This window comes from Pseudorca crassidens, chromosome 4 (genome assembly GCF_039906515.1).
Source record: "Pseudorca crassidens isolate mPseCra1 chromosome 4, mPseCra1.hap1, whole genome shotgun sequence".
Taxonomy (NCBI): Eukaryota; Metazoa; Chordata; class Mammalia; order Artiodactyla; family Delphinidae; genus Pseudorca; species Pseudorca crassidens.
Window position 1 is genome coordinate 71,215,121 of NC_090299.1, and position 21,726 is coordinate 71,236,846.

General features: G+C 34.4%; 1 protein-coding gene across 8 annotated transcripts in view; it reads right to left on the reverse strand.

The window, feature by feature from the left end:
• Nucleotides 1–21,726, reverse strand: part of FRYL (FRY like transcription coactivator) — a 300,849-nt gene that overhangs the window by 91,300 nt on the left and 187,823 nt on the right. For all 8 annotated transcript variants that reach the window (XM_067735911.1, XM_067735913.1, XM_067735912.1 and 5 more), the window contains 9 exons: nucleotides 20,774–20,942; nucleotides 20,406–20,498; nucleotides 12,840–12,938; nucleotides 11,701–11,802; nucleotides 6,167–6,270; nucleotides 5,859–5,967; nucleotides 3,502–3,588; nucleotides 1,101–1,272; nucleotides 465–597 (listed from right to left, as the gene is read on the reverse strand). In XM_067735911.1, the coding sequence (XP_067592012.1) occupies nucleotides 465–597; nucleotides 1,101–1,272; nucleotides 3,502–3,588; nucleotides 5,859–5,967; nucleotides 6,167–6,270; nucleotides 11,701–11,802; nucleotides 12,840–12,938; nucleotides 20,406–20,498; nucleotides 20,774–20,942 (1,068 nt within the window). The remainder of the gene's footprint in view (nucleotides 1–464; nucleotides 598–1,100; nucleotides 1,273–3,501; nucleotides 3,589–5,858; nucleotides 5,968–6,166; nucleotides 6,271–11,700; nucleotides 11,803–12,839; nucleotides 12,939–20,405; nucleotides 20,499–20,773; nucleotides 20,943–21,726) is intronic.

The window sequence follows — 21,726 nt, forward strand, 5'->3', positions numbered from 1 at the left end:
TGGGATGGGGGTGAGATGAGGTACAGTTTCTCACACAAAAAGCCACTCATACATTATTCCCCTCTGTACCCTCAGTTCCCAGGAGATTTTCAGGTTTTCTTTTTTTGTTGAACAAGGCTCTGGAAATAAGAGCATTTGTTTGACTTAATAAACCAACCATGTCCACACACATCTGCGGTCACTAGCATTTATCTCTCACTCACAGAATAAGTATAAGGCCTCAACACTGACAACAAACTGGACGGATCCAGGATGACTTTTGCTATCTGTACTGGTTTGACAGCACTTTAAAGAGTAAAACTGAGCCTGTGGGAGGAATCGCTGTATTAAAAACTGCCGCAGATGGCAATAGGGGCGAAATCCAGAAGAGAAAGGAAGGAAACAAGGAAGGAAACAAGCAAGAATCGACCCACTTTACTTATGAAAACTGAAATAGCAATGAAGAGAAATAATTGACTACATACGTAATCATATCTTCAGGTTCCTTATTAGACATCTGCACACTAGTCATACACATTGGTCTCCCAACTTCTTTGTCCAAATGTCTGAGAATGCTGTCTAACGCTTTTCTCACTTGAGGGTAGTAAACAGACATTCCTGGAGGGGCGGGGGGGGAACTTCACAGTTATAAAATGTCAAAAATTAGATAAAGAATAGTTACAGTTATTTTCTGTAAAAAAATAAAAGCCCATCACAACCTTTAAATTACATTAGCTTATTTTTGTTACAAAGGAAGGAGTTCTGACTTTGACATACTATTCTCCCTGATAATTTGCTTCAGTATATTGGAGAAAATGTGAAAAATTATGCACACAACTGAAATTAATTTGAAGGAAGGACAAAATGCAGTGAATAGTATCATGTGAGAAAATATTTAACAAGACTTTTAACATAACAACTTAAGGATATTATAAAAAAAAGTATTCATTTTTGAATCACTCTGTACACTGGAATAACTAGGCAAATATATACTTTCACAGGCAAATATATACACGTATGTATACATTTACACAGGCAATAATATACATTTTAGATTTGATCATAACCTTTCACAGAAGAATATTAAACTGTATTATTTACTTATTCCAGTTAACACTAACCTATGACTTTTGCCTCTTCATCTGTCAAGGTTTTATTGAGAAAAATTTTCTTTACACGCAGAGTGTTTCCTGAGGGAAGAATAACTCCTGTTGTTGGCATTGGCGGCTCACCATCTTTCTGCTGCAAACTGTCCGCTATTACAAGGAAGACTCTGAGGCCTATGTTCATTCTCTTCAGAGAGAAAAGTTTCAAAATAAAGAAGTCAGAGTGTCAGAAAATTCCTTTTTTTTTCATGCTAAAAATATCTCATCAAATAACACTGGGGGATGGGAGGAAGGAGGACAGAAGAAACACAAACCTTTCTGTCCCACATTTTTAACTAGCCCAGGCACTGCAGTTTGCTTTAATACCAAATTCCCAAGTGCCACCCATTCACTTATGAGGCCAACTGGCTCTCTTATTTTCTAGCTTATTTCAAACCTCTTCCATCCCTTCCTCAACTCTCCTACACCCTGATACCATACTCTCCCCTCTATAAGCAGATGATCTGTCACCCACTTCACAGTCAGAAAAAAAAATCAACCTTCCTCAATCTCTCACTACAAAACACACTGATCTACTTATATCTGCACCTCTTCTTCCTCTACTGTGCTCCTGTTACAGTTGAGGAGTGCTGGTATTCCTAGTTATTAGAATCCCATCTGCTCTTGCATTATCAGGAAATTACACTATCAATTATACCTTCTCTTTCTTGCATCTTCAACATTTCCCTTTTAACTGAATATTCTGACTCCTGTTACCTATACTCAACTATCTTAATGCAATGAGTTCTCCCCATAATACTCTCCTCTCACTCATCAGTGACAATACTGTTCAAACCAGTGGGCATTTTTCCTGCATCCTATTTGACTTTTCAGCAGCATGGGACACTGTCAAATATTCCTTATTCCCTGAAACCCTCCATTCCTTGGATACATCTGTGCCACTGCTGACTGTGTCATCTCTGTCCACATTCCAAATTTACCCTCCTTTATCTGAATATTAAATGTTAGACCGCTTCAAGGCAAGTTCCTAGGCTGCCTTTTCCTATCATTATGTATTCTCTCCCAAAGTAATTTCATGTATTTACATGGCTTCAATTACCACCCATACCAGAGCACCTGCTAATTTTAAGCCTTACTTCTCCTCTGAACTTGGACCCTCAGACCAATTTGACACTTCTACTTGGATGTCAGAAAGATGCCTCAGATTTGCCATGTTCAAACCAAATGCCCTCTTCCCCGCCAAACTCAGTATCTTCTCAGTGTTTCTTTTCTCAGTAAATGATCTTCTCTCTATCCACACCACACCATCTCAGCCCAAGCTGTCATTAGTTATGACCTACACCTGTGGTCTCTAAAATGGGTATATGCATCCCAGTGGGTGTTCACTGGATGGTTCACTGGAATACAGGGAGAAAATAAAACTTTCGTTTATATATTTTTTATCTAAATAAGATCAAGGTTTTAAGATTTACCCCTCTTTACATATGACATAATACTGGTGATATTAGTCTAATATCAGATGGTCATTTCACATAGTCATAGAAGACATCTTGAAGGGAGTGGGAAAATTCCACAATGTACTGTGGTTCACAGAGGTGTCCTCACTTATTCGTTCTTTCAGTGTATTGCAATTTGCTTAATTTGATTAAGTGGATTAATAGATAATTTTATCTGGCTTTAACTAAACTAGCTCTCACAAGCTTAAAAAGATTCCTGAAAAGAAAATACAGATTGAAGAAAATCCTAATAAAATAAGCCTGTAGAAAAACAACAACAACAAAACGGCACAACTGACATTTTTTTCTACTCTTAGTATGAACGTTTCAGTGAGGAAAAAAATTAATTTCAGAAATAAACTTGTTCAATGAAGAGAATATTTTTGAAAACAGATGATCAAGAAAACATCTTTCATTATGTAATTTTTGTTGCTGAGAACCAGGTTAAGCATGTCATCTATAAAAAGTCTTTTCTGCTCACTTTAAAAATTTGGAAATACTTATTAACCTATCTTAAAAATCCTACAAATAAAAAGCTTCAATAACTTTCGAGCTCATTTGTTAACTACATAAATATATATCTTAGGATTTGATTATGAGGAGGACCAGCACAATAATTTAAAAGAAATAAGAGAAAATATAACACTTATTTTGTCTTTTTACATTCTCCAGTGTCATTAAATTCCAATAAGCAATTACTTCAAAAAATATTCTTAAACAATCTGAAAATTTTATATCTAAAGGATGAGCAGGAGTTTACGAGGGAATAACAAGGCCAAAGAAGTAGGAAATAACATTTATCTTAATTTGTCTTTAACTAGAGATTTGAGCCTAAGAGTTCTGATTCCAGAAATTGTGCTTAAAAAAAATTTTTTTTTAATTGTATAGGATAGTAAATTACTACATTATAATTTTTTTACCTCTGGATTAATGGTGAAAGTTTTGGTAGATTTTCCAACACTGAGAAGATCAAATATTATTTCTTTCATTGCAAAATCCAAACGTTCCTAGAGGAAAAAAAAAAAATCAATAAATCCTTGTAACTTTCTACTGCTATGGGCATTGGAGATAATGTGGGTTTTGTTCCAGACCGTAATAAAGCAAAATCAGAATAAAGCAGGTCACACAAATTTTCTGGTTTCCCAGGGCATATAAAAGTTATGTTTACCCTATACTGTAGTCTATTAACTGTACAATAGCATTATGCCTAAGAAAACAATGTACAACCTTAACTAAACAATACTTTATTGCTTAAAAAACACTAACCATCATCTAACAACACAGAGTCACCACAAACCTTCAGTTTGTAAAAAAAAAAAAAAAAGGCAATATCTGCAAAGCACAATAAAGCAAAGTGCAATAAAACAAGGGTCTGCCTGTATAAGTTAAGTATCATGTTAAGAATTATACAAATAATGGCAACAATACAGGTCTGTACCCACAAGAACTTCCTGAATCTAGCTGGACAAAAGAAAAATGCATATGAATTAATGTTAAAAGTATATGATTATAGATACATGATTTAATTATCAAATGATTGGTTTAATAGCCAAACCAGCAGGATAGAAGTTTTAAACACGCATTTGCCAAACTCATATTCAAGACCTAAGTGAAGGAATTCCCAAAATAATGATAAAAGGAAGTCCCAGGACGATAGCAATCAGGCAGGCCTAGAGAGCAGGGAGTTCATACTGGGACAGAAAGAACAGGGCTCCGGGAAGGGTAATCTCCAAGGAAAGAAAAGTTAACTAAGAGTAACTGATGTTTGAGAGGAGCTCTATAGTTCTGGAGAAGTGTTGGTGTGAGGTGATTAAGCAAAGGTAGTGGGTATGACCCTCGGGGAAGGGATGCAACCAAATAGCAAAAGTTTTCTCAACAACAGATCTAAAGCACAATCTGCTTTCATTTATCTTACTGACACATTTATTCTTATCTAATTATCATTAATTCTGTGCTCCCGTAAATAGAAATGTATTCGTTTTATTTAAATATTCTTTATTTCTTCATTGTCAAAAATAATTACATTATGGGTCATCTTCGTTGTCATAGTTTTAGTTCAAAGAGAACTCAATGAACATTCTGGAACCAAAGTGTTTTTCCCAAATTGAGAAGGTAACCCTACCTATGCTTCTCCGGGGCTGATGTCCCAAAAGAGAATGTGACCAGAGCCATGGATCTGCTTACTCAGCCCCCATTTAATCCTCTTCAAATAAACCTTCCTTTACTGCAGAGGCTAGAAAGCTAAAATGATATTTCCCAGGAAGCCTCTGGACAACAGGCTTCAGGATGTGACTGAGACCCCGTCAAGTCATATACTCACGGGAACCCTTGGGAACTGGGGTACGGGAGGAGGTGGGGGAGGACAGGGAGAAAGGAATCTATTTTACTGGTGGGGACTGTGGTGGAAACATGATTCTTAAGCACTTGGGGCACTTCCTAATTTGGCAGGTTTTTGACTGTGGCAGAGGCAGCAGCTTCCTTGCTAGCCCGATAGTGTAGTTTCCTCTGGATTTCCATTTCGGCTAGAATCTGTTTCTTCAGTCCTATGAGTGATTCTGTGAACGACCTCTATTCCTTAAAAGACCCCTTTGGATTCAACAAGCTACCACGGACTCTAGTGTCTCTACCTGAGAACATAGATTAATGCAGGTTATGAAAACAATGTTCCAAAATCTTTCAAGACACTCAGGAACTAATTAGTAAATAGACAAGAGGAGGATTATGAGACATTTTCTTGACTCTTCCTAAATTAAGTGTCTCCTCCTCTGAGTCTCCTTTCCAAGTGTGTAGATCAATCATCTAAATGTATTTTGCACACACACAAAAATCATTAGCATCATTTATTTTTTACTTTTTAAAGCATACTTTTATTTTTCACTATTCAGTATTAATAAATGTTTTGTTATCATGCTTTTAGATGTGTAACAAATTCTATGACTCTAAGTTACTCTTTTTTTTTTTAACATCTTTATTGGAGTATAATTGCTTTACAATGGTGTGTTAGTTTCTGCTTTATAACAAAGTGAATCAGTTATACATATACATATGTTCCCGTATCTCTTCCCTCTTGCGTCTCCCTCCCTCCCTCCCACCCTCCCTATCCCACCCCTCTAGGTGGTCACAAAGCACCGAGCTGATCTCCCTGTGCTATGCGGCTGCTTCCCACTAGCTATCTACTTTACGTTTGGTAGTGTATATATGCCCATGCCACTCTCTCACTTTGTCCCCTACTCTTACAATTTGCATGTATATAGGTATTATGAGGTGAGGCACTCACCTGAGCAATGAACTGAATAATCTTCACAAATATATTGAGAGGTGTATCACGAGGAACCACACTACGTGACCCTTTTGGGAAAAGTGCTGACACTATGCTCATAAGACGACTGTAGGGAAAAAAGATTTAGTCATAATGAGAGAATGAAATCAACAAAACATTAGCAAAATATCCTTCGCATCCTTCATAATACGTCAAGATAATTCATATTCCTCCTCAAGGTATTTGTAATGTTAACTAAAATTCATCAGTGTGGCATTTTTTACCAAGATGTTACTTTAAATATGCTTTAAAACAAAGGCACTCACCTTTGAGTTACAGTGTTGCTTTCACATTTTATTCTAATTACATAGACCCACAACAATCTATACAAAGATTCCAGTGCAACTCGAGACATTTTAGGATCTTTATTCTGTTTAGAAGCAAAAGAGAATAAAAATAAGCTTATTTATCAAAGTACTTGCAATAATTTAAGATCAATTATATTCTCTGTCAACAACTAAAAGCCCTCTCCATTCCCTTCTTTATTCAATCTAAAACAGGTTTAAATATGTAAGTATATATTTAGTATACAGTAAGTACAGAGAGCTCAAAAGCAACCATAAATAAGGAAACTGAGCCATCCCTTATATTCTCAAAACAAAATACTACTAGTATCTCTAAGAACTCTGAAATTATACACACTTCAACTTACCTGATGGTAAATGGGACACACAACAATACTGAAATAATGATAAAAGGATTGCTCATCTTTGCTGTAATTCATTGCAGCTCATACACAGTTAAAATTTAGAACACCAAATGTTGTTATAGATATTTGCGCTTATGGAATAATGCAAAATATTATTGAGTGATTATACTTAAAAGAAGGAATATAGAATGGTGGGTTAAGAGCATAGACTCTGAAATTAGGAATGACTGGCCAAACCCCATCCTTGGATCAGTTGGTGAAACAGTTTCCTCAGCTCTAAAATGGAGATAACACGGTACCTACCTCACAGATTAAGGGAGTTATTACGTGAAAAGCACTTGGAACACTGCCTGACACGTTAAATGCTCAGTAAGTGTCAGGTGTTTACCTTTAATTTTTTAATTTAGAATTAGAACATTCTTATTTAAAATCAGAAAAGTATCCACTTCAATCGCAATTTGATCAGCAAACCTTTTCTTCATACTAGCTATTATAAAAAGTGAAGTTCTTAAATGACAAGAGACATGTAATGAGATTTAATTGTAAATTTTGAAAATTAGCTAATAATCACCTTTAGTAGGAGAAACTCTTTATGCATCTGTTAATTAGTTGTAGGATGCATTTAGTCCTATAAATTAGCATTTATTTAATCTGGTTTGAGAGATTTCTTATTGTTAGACAATTATTTTATATATAACAATGGACAAAAGGGAGTTTTTAAATACTAAGTAATCTACCATTCTATGTTTTGTCAGACCACAGAATAACTGACATCTACTATGTATGATTAAAAGCAATGCAACAAGATTACCACTGGACATGTTTTTAAAAAAGACAACCACTAGAAAATACAATTCTGCACATCTATGTATATGAAAATTTGATATAATTCAGAATGGAGTATCAACTATTCAGCTGGTCAGTCTCAAAGTCAGTCTCTCCTTCTACTGACAAATCCACGATTCCAAATTTCAAATACACTCCCCAAGTAGTTTTCTATTAATTTGTTACTAATGTAACTAAAGTAACATATAAAGTTACACACAATATATCTTACTAATATAACAACCAAGCTTTTTGTAGTACTTTCTTTTCTAGCACTTAAATGCAAGGTCTCAAATGTCAAAATATGAGTTCAATTAGTTTTATGTACACTCCAAATAATACCTTCACATAGTTAAATTATCCTTTCAAAATATGAATACTACAAATTAACATATAATAAATTATATAATAGAAATATTTAAGTCCAATTCCACGTAAAAATTCTTCTCATATAAACTGTTAATAAAATATTTGGATTATCTTATGTGCTGAGGTATCTGGCATGAAATAAAATTTGATTTTCCAACTTTCCAAGATGGACTACTATGTTTTACAAAGCAGATTTATTTTATAATGAACAATTCCAGAAAAGATAAAAAGTGATAAAAATTATATAATTGTTTATTCGGTATGTGCAATGCTGTTATATATCTCTGAACAATGAAAACATCCTAAATTGATCTGATCCTTAAACAAAGATACATAATTCCCTAGTTACAATTTTGGTCTAATTTGAAGAATCAGATTACATTAATAAAATCCAGTAATATTAACGTATAATACAATTTTTTTAAATTCTTTTTTCTTTTTTTTTAACAGCAGGTTCTTATTACTTATCTATTTTAAATAATACAGTTTTGATGTCAGGCAAATATGCTCTTTGGCAGCAATCATTTTAATGTTTCTTCCTTTTTTTCCTACTGTGAACAACAACAACAAAAGATTTGTTTAAAACTCAAACCAGTAGGATTGTAGTTTTGAAGTGTTGCATCAAAATCATATTCAAAATCTGAGTTACTGTCTCCTGAATTTCATTGGAAAATGTTATAAAAAGCATAATTTATAACAGCTAATTTTAATTAAACAGAATATTTTAAAACTGAAGATTATGGTTAAAAATCAACATTCGGTATCACTTCTCTCTCTTAAATTCATCTTCTTGGGACCACATTAATATTAAACTTTCGGTAGAATGTTCCCGCTGTGTGCTGCTCTTCTTTTACAATACGAGAAGCAGGCTTAAATAAATACGTTGGACATGCAACGCAGCCATAGGTAAAGGGGGAAAAAAGCCACACTTAAAGGAGATAAAGCAATATTTTACTTTGTAACATCAACACGACTCACCTGGAGTGTTTCTATTTGTTTTCTGATACTGTTGTTAGATGGCATCTAAATAAAGCAATGTGAGACAGCAAACATAAACATGAGATGCAGCACATGCATGTTAGATGAAAATAAGCACAAAACAAGACAGCTCTTCACCAAGGTCTCTATTTAGAAGAAATTTGAAATGTCCAAGACAGTGGCTAGAATCACTGAAGAAAAAAAAATTCTATAATTTGGGCATCATGGGATACATCTACAACACTCAAACTGAGAGAAAATAGATAAATTTTTAACTATCTAATTTTTCCTCTAAAAGTACTGCATTTGATTTCAAATAAGTTTCAATTTTTAAAAGAAAATAAGCATACACTGTAGGAAAAAAATCTAAATTATTTTTACATGGCATCTACTCTTACTCCTCTCTCTCTCTCTCTCAATTATTCTTTAGAAACTTTAAAATCATTTTTCACATAATAACCTTATTTGACATAAAGATAGGGGAATGGGAAACTACCAAATTATGTTTGGGACAAAAACAGCAGATTTAACACTTTCGGTGAAAATAAACTGATGTTCTCTCATGCTATTTATGGACCTACAGACTAATGCCCATTTTTCATGGTCACCAACTTCAGAAACTAGTATGGTAATTTTTAAAAAATTGTGCGGTATCTTAAAGTGCCTTGAAAATGTATCATATTTATTCTTATGACTCTAGGGAATAATGCCTTTTTACTATCCCAGAATTATAACCCAAAATATTTTTTTAAAATACTCAGTAAAGCAACATTCCTTATAGTACATTAAAAGGTAACATGGTAGACCAGAAAGAGCAAATTTTATTGAACTGGATGGATTAGATGCAAATCCTATCTCTATCACTTTTTTGGCTCCCTAAACTTGGGTTGCTTATTTATCTTCTTTTGGCCTCAGTTATAGTAAGAATTAAATGAGATACTGTACTTAGAGAATCTAGCCTATAATAAATACTAATAAAAATCTATTTTAAGGAGTAGTAGGTCTAATAAACGGAAAAGTGTTACAGATTTTTTTGAACTCAAGAGATTACTTGAATCTCAAAACAAAATCAATTTATGTAATAAGACCTTTATCTTGGATCAATTTTTCCTGTATACAAAACAAATAAATTATACCTGTCACAAGAGATAATTAGCATAGTTTTTCCCTGAATGCTCGACTCCTTACCTCAACTATGTAGCATAGCCACAGTATCTAAAACTTAACAAGCAGGAACCAAGTCATAAAATTTCTGCTGAATAGAGCCTTAATGTAAGTTAAAGGTTAATGGTCAAGACAACTATATTCCAAATATTCATGCTAAGTGGCTCTTATCTCCTTTAGCCTGGCAGATTGACACAGTCATTAATGAAAATGGACAATATGCCAGAAATATTTAACAGGAGGTAAGGGTTCAAAGAAAAGAGCATTTTAAATGAAAGCCTCAAGCCAAAAAAAAAAAAAAAAGTTAAAGTACTGCGAAAGAACTGCAAATATGTTAGGTGCAAACGTATATGTATAAAAACATTCCAACAAGCAACAGAAAAGTACGAATTGTCATGAAACAAAGCAAACTTCCAGAAACACTTAAATGCGTGTCTTAAAGTATGTTATTAAAAGTTTGAAGAATCATACTACCCAGAAAATGATCATTTCCCTTTCAGTACCTAAATCTGTATGAATTATCAAAATAAGGACAGAAACAATATAATGTACTTAAATAAAACTTATTTTCTGGTTTCATGACATAAAGAATTTAACCAGCTTGATTGGCCCTGGGAATTTTCATAAACAGAGCAAAGAGAATAGATCAATTCTCACCCAAATATGAATAACATCAGTGTATGTATATCTAGGAGGAAAATAGCCAAAAATATTTTTCAAAGACATATTTTAGTACACCTTACTAAGAAATCAAAGTATTTTTCAAAATGATATGTAAAATCATTAAAAAAAAAAAAGATATATAGGATAACGTTGTCCAGTGAATCAATCCTGAAGTGAGGAAAAAAAGCCAGTCCTATTTCTCACAATATCACGATGAGCTGTAGGGTCAGAGACAACTCATTTAATCTCTCTGTGCCTTGGTTTCATTGTCTTCCAAGTTTAAGTTTTTCAGTCTTAACCCTAACTTAGAGGAATAACAGAAAATGAAATGCCATGTCTGCATGTTTCTATAACATGTAAGCAAATATTCAAATATATTCATTTATGTATCAAAATGGTATTCAAATCAAGCATTCACATGACATGCAGATGAGGAATATTCCCACGTTCTGTGTCAGATATTAACTGTGGTCCTATCCACAGAAGAAAAGAAGATCCTGTTACGTTCTGCCAGCAGAGCATCCTGGGCAGATAATGATCCTTCTATCTCACAGTTTTGTTTTCAGTCCTAAGAGACTGGACATAGATGTGCCAAACAGTGTTAATAACAATTAATTACCCCTTGATTCAAGTCAGAATCATTGCAGGAGCTTTCCCGTCTATGTGGATCCAGTACCATACTTTCAGATTTGGCTGGGCATAGTTAACACTAAATGTGCTTTTACTGATATTTTATTATCGAGGCTTTTTTCATATTATTCAGACTTGAGCCAACATTACTCAATTTTCTCAAGAGAAAATGCAAAATAAGCATCTGGAGAGTTTTATAAGATTAACTAATACTCCGAAATTCCAAAGGAATTTATTTATTAACAAATATTGCTAGATCCAAGATAATATAAACAATCATTACAAATGTATAATTTTGCATTCATTAAGACCAACTAAATTTTTAATCAACCGTTTATTCATGTCTATAACATGATTCCCTACAGAAGGAATGAAGTACGTATAAGAAAAGGAATATGTTGAAGTATCACTATTCAAATGAACTATAGTACTAAAAGTTTTATTATATACTGTTCAATGTATATGCATAAGTGAATACACTACAGTCAGTATTTACAGGTCAGAAATGAGATTAAGTCTTACCTTCAAATGTGACAAACAGTTCTGTAGGAAAATATGCCAGTTATTTAAAAAAAACTGTTTTTGACTGACACATAAAAGGCAGGTAATTAATGGATATAGAGCCTATAGGAGACAGAAGAAAGAGAATAACATTTTTATGAAAAAGCACTGGACTTGTAAATTATATTTCATTCATTCTCATAAACAAAAAAAATTCTATTAGCAGTTTTCCCATTTGTGATTTAAAAAATACGATCTCAGGGAGTAATCTAACAAAGAATGATAAAGGGCAGATTTTCTATAAGAACAATTTCCTGATCTATCACATCTCCCCAAGTGAGAAATATGCTATTATTTCTCCCTAGACCCATTCCTCCTCTAACCAGTAAAGTGGCCCTGGGATCAGAGGACAGACCGGCATTAATGTTGCAGTTTTCTATTCATCAGGTGTGTGACTTCAGGGAGGATATGTTAAAGCGCTCGAAGCCTCACTTTCCTAACATGTAAAGTGGAGAATGCTAATCACACACATGCTATAGGGTTGTGAGGCTTAAAGTAAGACAAAGAATGCAAAGCACTTGGCTCAATGCCTGGCACAACCAGTGTTTATTATTATTATACCTCTATCTTGAACAGTCAAGTATTTGTCCAATTCTCCAAACTTTCTCCAAGCTGCATGCAAATTTACAGAAAAACCCCTCAAAGCTGCCGAAGTGGATGGTGAAATGGAAAAAAAAATGCTTTAAATCTCTGAATAGAAAAGATGTAATCAGACAGACAATAGCTCCTAAATAATCAAATGCTTCAGAATATAATTTATTATAATGTAAAATAAAGGAATTTATGGCTTAATATGAGACTACACTTAACTTTTCCTTTATTCTAATACATAATTTATAGCATCTGTCAAGACAGGTAAATACCTAGAATGAAGTCTGAATAACCTATCAAATACAGAGCTAGTAAAATTAAGAATAGAAAGTTTTGAAAACAGCAGGAGAAAATGGGTAAAATTTGTCCTTGTGTTACACTTTGGATATTTTACAATTTCAATTTTTACAATTCTCTTAAAACTCTACTAAAAAAAACCAACTAAATTCATAAATCAATTACTAAAACTCCTAATTAAACATATGAAGGTTTGAAATGTTTCTCAATACCAATGAATGCTTCTTTCTGGAACTCAGTTCAAAAGTAGTCTGATAAAGCATCTCCACAAAATTCTTCAAGCAGGGAACATTCACTTCATTTTTAACAGCCTAGGTAAAAAGATAATACAAAAACACAAAGAAAACGGTTACAAGTGTTAGATCAAACTATACAAGGATTACAATAAGTTTCTGTAAGGTTTGAAATTAGTCAATAATTCACTGAGTATCTGATGAAGTCCCATAATATACCAAATGACCAAATGTTGAGTAAGATAAACCAGGTCCCAGCCCTGGGTGAACAAGCAGATGAATGTGTGGTATAACAGGAGCTCTAAGAGGAAATTCTCTGTCCTCTTGGAGCACTCAGAAGAGATCCCAATGGAAAAACTCCAGAAGGAAGTAACATCTAAGCTGAATTCGGCATTACTTTACTTAAAATACTGCAATAGCCTCCCACTTAACCTCTCTGGTCTTATCTCCCACTACTCTGGCCCCCTACACTAGGATCCAGCCACACTAGCTTCTTTGTTGCTCCTAGAACACATCAAACATGCTCTTGCTTCAGGATGTCTGCACTGGTTCCTTCTGCCTAAGAAGCTCTTCCCCCAAATATAGCATGTCTTACTCCCTTATTCCTTTGGTTTTTGCTCAATCGTCACCATCTCTTTCAAGGTGGTGATCTTTCCTAATTACTCTATTTAAAATTTCAACTCCCTGCCCACTTCAAGAATTTTTAGGCCCCTACCCTGCTCTACATTTCTGCACAGTACTTACCACCACATCTGGCATATACTCTTGATACATAATTTTACATACTTGTTTGAGTTTTCTGCACTAGACGTAAGCTCGGTAAGAGCAGGGAGTCTTTCCTACCTTGATCATTGTTGTATTCCCTGTGGACGGAAGAGGCCCTGACACACAGAAAGCACTCAATACATATAATGAATAAATAAGTAGAATCTAACCAGGAAAGGAGGCTGGAGGTTATTTGAGAGGCAAGAATGTTCCAGACAGAAGGAGTTCTATGTGAAGAGGCTGGTGTTATGGACTGAATTGTCCCAAAATTCATATACTGAAGTCGTAACCCCACATACCTCATAATGTGGCCTCATATGAAAATAGGTCATTGCAGGTATAATTAGTTAAGTTAGGATGAGGTCATATTGAAGTTGGGGCGGGGGCTACTCCAACATGACTGGTGTTCTTAAAAAAGGGGGCGGGGGATGAATAGGGAGACTGGGATTGACATATACACACTATTGATACTAGGTATAAAATAGATAACTAATGAGAACCTACTGTACAGCTCAGGGAACTCTACTCAGTGCTCCGTGGTGACCTAAATGGGAAGGAAATCAGAAAAAGAGGGGATATATGTATATGTATAGCTGTATTGCTGTACAGTAGAAACTAATGCAACATTGTAAAGCAACTACACTCCAATAAAAATTAATTTTAAAAAGGTTGGGGGGGAGAATTTGGACAAAGACATGCACACAAGGATAACACCATGTGAAGATGATGGCAGAGATCAGGGTGATACATCTATAAGACAAGGAAGGGCAAAGATTTTCAGTAAACTACCGGAAGTTAGGCAAGAGGCATGGAACAGATCTTCCTCACAGCACTCAGAAAAAAATCAACCTGGCAACACCTTGCTCTTAGACATCTAGCCTCCATAAATGTGAGACAATAAATTTTTGTTGTTTAAGCCACCTAGTTTGTGGTACTTTGTAAGGGCAGCCCTAGTAAACAAATAAAATACAAAAGCAAACATGGCATAAAAGAAGAATTAGGCAACACAGTAATAATGGACCACAGTCCAGGGTCTTTCTTCCCACAATCTGCTCCTTTTGATGAGTTACCTTAGAAACTACAACATAATCTCAGATATCTGGCAAAAACAGATTTTTCAGACAAGGGGGAAGCACAAATGACAATTTGGGATGGATACGCAGCGTTTCAAACCATTTCTAGAAAAAGAAATTGAAGTCCATGCACTAATGATGTACTTCATTAAGTACATAGCTACTTCATAGCTAAGCTGATGTGGTTTTATAAATGATCATGTTTTCTTTTTGGCAAAATGAACCTATTTTCACGGTTAAAACTGAGGTGAGAGTGGGGGTGGGGTATTTGACTCAAACTACTTACAAACTTATAGTTCATGACTTCTGTTTGTACCCATTTAAAAAATCTTCAAGTATTTAACTATAAGTAAATATTCAAAACTGGTAAGAAAAAATCATGCCAATCTCTACAACTGCTATGTCATTAATATTTTAAATTCTTAATTTTTCTTACAATTCCCTGTCCATCTTTTCTGAACATGTTCTAAAGATAGGACCTGAATACCATAAACCATTCCATATGAACACATTGATCACAAGTCAATTAATGCAGTATTTAAAAATAAAAGTCAAAACAGTTACATTTGATTCTCAGTATGAAAATAAATTTCTTCATTTTAAAATATTTTAAACAGAATAAAACCTGAATAAAGTGAATCTTACTAACTTCCATTTCTAGCCAAGGTGGTGTAAAGGGGGCTAGACTTATTTTACCATCTGAAACAACCAAAAAGGAACAAAATATATGAAATGATACGCAAAACATTATACATCAGTCAACAAAAGAAAGTGACCCCTGAGGAATGGAAAATAGATGAGGTGAGCCCTTTGATGGCCCCAGCTTACTTCTGTGTGAGAATTTTCAGGGAAGAAATTAAAGTGTACCATTGTGTATGGTTTTTACACTACACATGAACAGTATAATATCACTTGAGGTAGACAATGATAAGTTAAAGATGTATACCATAAACAATTAAATGACAAAACGATGAGATATAGCTAATAAGCCACCAAAGGAGATAAAAGAATCACAAAAATATTCAATTAATCCAAAAAAATAGTAGAAAAAGGAAACAAAGAACAGATGGGAAAATTAAAAACATAATCAGAAGATGACAGATTGAAAATAACTGTATCACTAATCATATCAAATGTATGTGGTGCCCAATTAAAAGGCAGAGATTGTCAGACTGGATAAAAAAGCAAGAACCAACCATATCCTGCCTACAAAAAAAATATATATATATATATATATGTATATATTTTAATATAAAAACACAAGTAGATTAAAAGGAAAAAATGGAAAAAGATATACTATCCTTATACAATCAAAAGGAAGCAGGAGTGGCTATATTAATATCAGATAAAGTAGATTTCAGAGCAAAGAATATTATCAGAGATAAGGAAGGTTATTTCACAATGATAATGGTGTTAATTAAAGAGGATATACAATCCTAAACATACATGTGTTTCATGATAGAGCTTAAACATACAGCAAGCAAAAATTGACAGAACTGCAAAGAGAAACAGTTGGTCAGATTTCAATACTCCTCTCTCAGTAGTTGACAGAACAAGTAGAGAGGAAATCAGCAGAGTTGAAAAACACTATTAACCAATTTGCCCTAATTGATATTCATAGAACACTCTATCCAACAGCAGTATACATAGTCTTTTCAAGTGCACATGGAACATTCATCAAAATAAATGATATTCTGGCCCAAAAAACAAATTTCAATGCATCTAATGGGATTCAAGCATACCAAATATGTTCTGCAACCACAAATTAAAAATGAGTAACCTGAAGATCTCTGGAAAATCCCCAAATGTTTAGACTTTAAATAAAATGCTTCTAAATAACCTGTGGATTTCAAAAAGGACAGCAGAAAGTATTCTGAGCTTTATGAAAATGAAAACACAAGATATCAGAATTTGTGGGCTGCCATTGTAGAACTACTTAGAGGGAAATATATGCATTAAGTGCTTATATTAGAAAAGAGAAAAGGTCTTGACGACCTCAGCTTCCACCTTAAGAAACTAACAGGGAAAAAAAGAGCAAATTTAGAGTAAGTAGAAGAAAAATAATAAAAATCCAAGTAGAAATGAGTTAAATAGAAAACTGAAAAATAGAGAACATCAATAAAGTCAAAAGCTGGTTCTCTGAGAAGATCAATATAATCAATAAACTTCTAGCCAGACAGATCAGGAAAAAAGGAGAAAAGTCACAATCTACCAATATTTGGAATGGAAGAGGTCACTACAGATCCTATAGCTATTTAAAGAAACTAAAGGAATATTATGTCTAACTTTACAATAAATTGGATAATTCAAACAAAATGGGCAAACTCCTTAGAAAGACATGAAAGCGTACTCAAGAAGAAACAGTCTGAGCAGCCCTATGTATTTTGAAGAAAATTATCTGGTAGTTAAAAAGCTTGCCACGAGAAAAATCCCAGGCCAGGTGGCTTTATTGGTGAATTCTACCCAACTCCAAAGGAAGATGTAGAGCCAATTCTGCACAAACTTCTTCAACATTAACTTGTTACTAAAAACAAAGACATTGCAAGAAAACCACAGACCAACAGCCCGCATGAACATAGATAAGTGCAAAAATTCTCAAAAGAAAAAAACCTAGCAAATAAAATCTAACAATATATTAAAAAAATCTTATCATGATCAAGAGGAGTTTAACCCCAGGAATATATGGTTGATCCAACATTTGAAATATCAATCAACGTAGTTCACCATATTAATGAACAAAAAAGAATATATGATTACTTCAGTAGACAGAGAAAAAAAAGCATTTAACAAAATCCAACATTCATTCCTGAAAAAAACTCTTAACAAACTAGGAATGGAAGTAAATTTCCTCAATATGATAAAAGGCATCTATGAAAAATCTACAGGTAACATCATACTTATTGGTAAAAGATTGATGACTTTAGTCCTAAGATGTGAATGGAGTCTGTTCTCATCACTTCTATTTATCCTTGTACTGAGAGTCCTAGCCAGTTCAATAAGGCAAAAATAAAATATGCACACTGGGGCTTCCCTCGTGGCACAGTGGTTAAGAATCCACCTGCCAATGCAGGGGACACGGGTTCGAGCCCTGGTCTGGGAAGATCCCACATGCCGTGGAGCAACTAAGCCCGTGCGCCACAACTATGGAGCCTGCGCCGTAGAGCCTGCAAGCCACAACTACTGAGCCCATGCGCCACAACTACTGAAGCCTATGCGCCTAGAGCCCATGCTCTGTGACAAGAGAAGCCACCGCAGTGAGAAGCCTGTGCACTGCAATGAAGAGTAGCCCCTGCTCACCGCAACTAGAGAAAGCCTGTGCACAGCAACGAAGACCCAACGCAGCCAAAAAAAAAAAAAAAAAAAAAATGTACATTGAAAAGTATTTTGAGCACCTGGAAAATGAAATTTTAAAACAATGCCATTTAGAGTAGCATAAAAATATGAAATGCCTAGGGCTAAATTTAACAAAATATACTCAAGACCTGTACACTGAAAACTACCAAACACTGTTGACAGAAAATAAAGACCTAAGTAAAAGGAGAGAAACTGTGTTCATGAATTGCAAGAATCAACATTAAGATGTCTGTCCTCCCAACTTATTGACTAATTTAATCCAATCCCAATCAAATCCCACTAGATTTTTTTTAATGGACCAGGTGATTCTAAAATTTATATGTAAATGCAGTAGACCTAGAAGAGCCAAAATTTTTTTGAAAAAACATAAAGTTGGAAGATGTATATATACTACCTGCCTTCTAACTTACTACAGTAATTAACATAGTATACCATTGTTGTAAGAATATACACACAGATCATTGGAACAGAATAGAGTCAGAAAAAGACCCACACAAATAGAGTCAATTGAATTTTCTGACAAAGGAACTAATATACTTAGAAAGAGTTGTAAACAAACAAGTGAAACGGTACAGGAACAACTGGATGCTATTTGCAAAAACAAAAAGAATTAAACAAAACAAAATTTCAATCCATACCTCATACCATATACAAAATTAACTCAAAATAGATCACTGACCTAAAAGTAAACCCCGAAACTGAAATATAGAAAACTTCTGTTACCCTGGGTTAGGAAAAGACTTCATAGGTACAATACCAAAAGCACAAAAGAATAAATCAGATATGCGAGCCACAACTACTGAAGGCCACATGCCTAGAGCCCGTGCTCCGCAACAAGAGAAGCCACTGCAATGAGAAGCCCGCGCACCACAACGAAGAGTAGTCCCCACTCGCCACAACTAGAGAAAAGCCCGCACGCAGCAACGAAGACCCAATGCAGCCAAAAATAAATAAATTTATATAAAAATAAAACCTTGAAACAACCCAAATGTCCAAAAACAGATAAACACATAACCGAACTGTGGTATATCCATACAATGAAATACTAGTCAACAATGTATAAACTGCTGATATATTCTGTAACATAGTTGGAACTCAAAATAATTGTGCAGAGTGAAAGAAGCCAGAAAAAAGAGTCTGTACTGTAAGATTCCATTAATATAAAATTCTAGGGCTTCCCTGGTGGCGCAGTGATTGAGAGTCCGCCTGCCGACGCAGGGGACACGGGTTCGTGCCCCGGTCCGGGAGGATCCCATGTGCCGCGGAGTGGCTGGGCCCATGAGCCATGGCCCCTGAGCCTGCGCGTCCAGAGCCTGTGCTCCGCAACGGGAGAGGCCACAGCAGTGAGAGGCCCACGTACCGCCAAAAAAAAAAAAATTCTAGAAAACCCAAAACTAAGTAGAGGAACAGAAAGATCAATGGTTACCTGAGAACAATGTGGAGTGAGTGGGGGGGGGATTAAAAAGGAACATGAGGAAACTTCTGAAGTATGATAGGTACGTACATTATCTTGACTGTGGTGAAGGTTTTACAGGTATATAGATGTCTAATTGTACACTTTAAATATGTGTAATTTAAGTCAATTTTACCTCCATAAGTGTTTTTAAATGAAATTATACGTATATATATAAAGAATATCATTTATACAGCAGTACGTAGTATGCTGAAAGTGAGTGGCATAACACATACCACAAAAAACCCAGGAAACAAAAAAATCTAGCATGTCCAAGTATTCTAAAATCCCCGAATCCTATTTATACCATGCTATGTTACTAGTAACTACAGAATTATTTTTGAATAACACAATGAATTTAGACCTAGAAAAGCTTCTATAAATCTGCTTCCCTAGAAGTTACTGGAACCATATTTATAGCAGCCATATTTTCTAAATAATTTAGAATACATATTTTGACAGGTATGATGAATGTCATGGCAACTATAGAAATTAACTTTTAAAACTGAGACAATCCTGTAAACTCTAGGATACATGTCACAGTACTTTTAAATTCTTCAGAGGCATTAAAATGGCTGCCATTTTGTAAGGAGCAAATGCCATGAAATGCAGTGTGTTACACTGAGCTACTTGAGATAATCATTACTTCTAGGTTGCAAATACTCTGCCTTCCTAACAGTCTCTAAATCTTAAGGGCCTGGGCTTGTTCTTTTGATTAAAAGACTGATTGATGCTCTTCTGCTATGTGTCTAATAATGATTTACCCCATACTCCCACTACATTCAAAGTTTCCGCATTATTGTCTATGAGGTTACCAGAAAGTAAGAATAGCACATGTGGTAACTTCTTCAACAAAAAAAGTACTTTTAAAATGCAATATAAAATTAAAAATATACTTACAGCAGCTACAGGGATAAGAATCTCCACAAATAAACCAGCAAGTGCATGTTTTATATCTTTATCCTTTACTTCTAAGAAATACTGAGCACATTCCTTGAGAGGGAAAAAGGTATATTAGATTTAAAAAGGAGGAAGATTATAGAAATGTTAATATCACAATAATTTTGTAAATACTCTGCAATTTTACCAGAAAGCTAAGTTCAAATCATGTTCAAATTTAAAAAGAAAATTAATTCACACTTCTGACAACTTAACACTTGGAGTAAGGAATTAGTAACGTCATTAATTATATTTATTTTGTTTCTTTTAAATAGTCATGAAAAGCAAAAACAACCACTGTTAGGCTAATTCTAATTACTGCAGATCACCTGCATGAACTGAAATGATGCTTCAAAATCTTCTACAGGATACATTTTCACTCGGAAAAATTTCATTCCCATTATTAAGCTGATGACGCTTTGTACCACATGTGGACTTTGTTCCTTTTGTCGCAGTTCTTTTAACTCTGTCACAAACTTCTTCCTCACAGCCTGAAACCTTTAATGTACACGGATACACAATTTGATATGAATTGAAAACACTCATTTCCCACATGATATTTAAGGTTGAAATCAAGAAGTATTTTACCTAAACACCATCTCCTTTCTCTGCCCTCATCAAAATTACCCAGAAAAACATACAGATAACAAAAATATTTCTTATTCTAGATTTACTGTTCATTTATTTTTTCAAATAAAAAATGCCTTAAGGAGAAATTCTTATTAGAATTTCTTATTCCTATAATACCATCAATACAGCATCATTACCATTTAATAGTTCGTAGTCATCATAAAAATAAGATCTAATAACCCACCCATAAAACATCCACATGTAAATCAGACAGTGTCTCTAAATTCTAAGACTCATTTTGATAAAGTCTGCAATTTAAGTTACATGGAGAGCAGACTGGAGACTACATATTTGTTCAAAGAGATAAACCAATCACTTGTAGACTACTAAGTATCTCTTAAAATTATTATCTCCTTACACTGTAGAAAAACTGAAGATGATGAGTGGGAGAGCACTGGTCTCACAATGGGAATCAGCTGAAGAAATCAAAATGCTTTTGAAATGCTGAGCAACATCCTGGATTCAAATGACTACAACAGTTAAGGCTACTAAGGTTTTCTTTGCTTACAATGGAAAAAGATATCTGATAGTTTGTTAATCGATAATACTTCACTTTCCCCCTCTATGAAACAAAGGTTTTATTGCTGATGTTACTTGGGGAAACCAGTTCTCGAAAGTTATAATGACAAATGAAGCATACTTCCCAATGGGC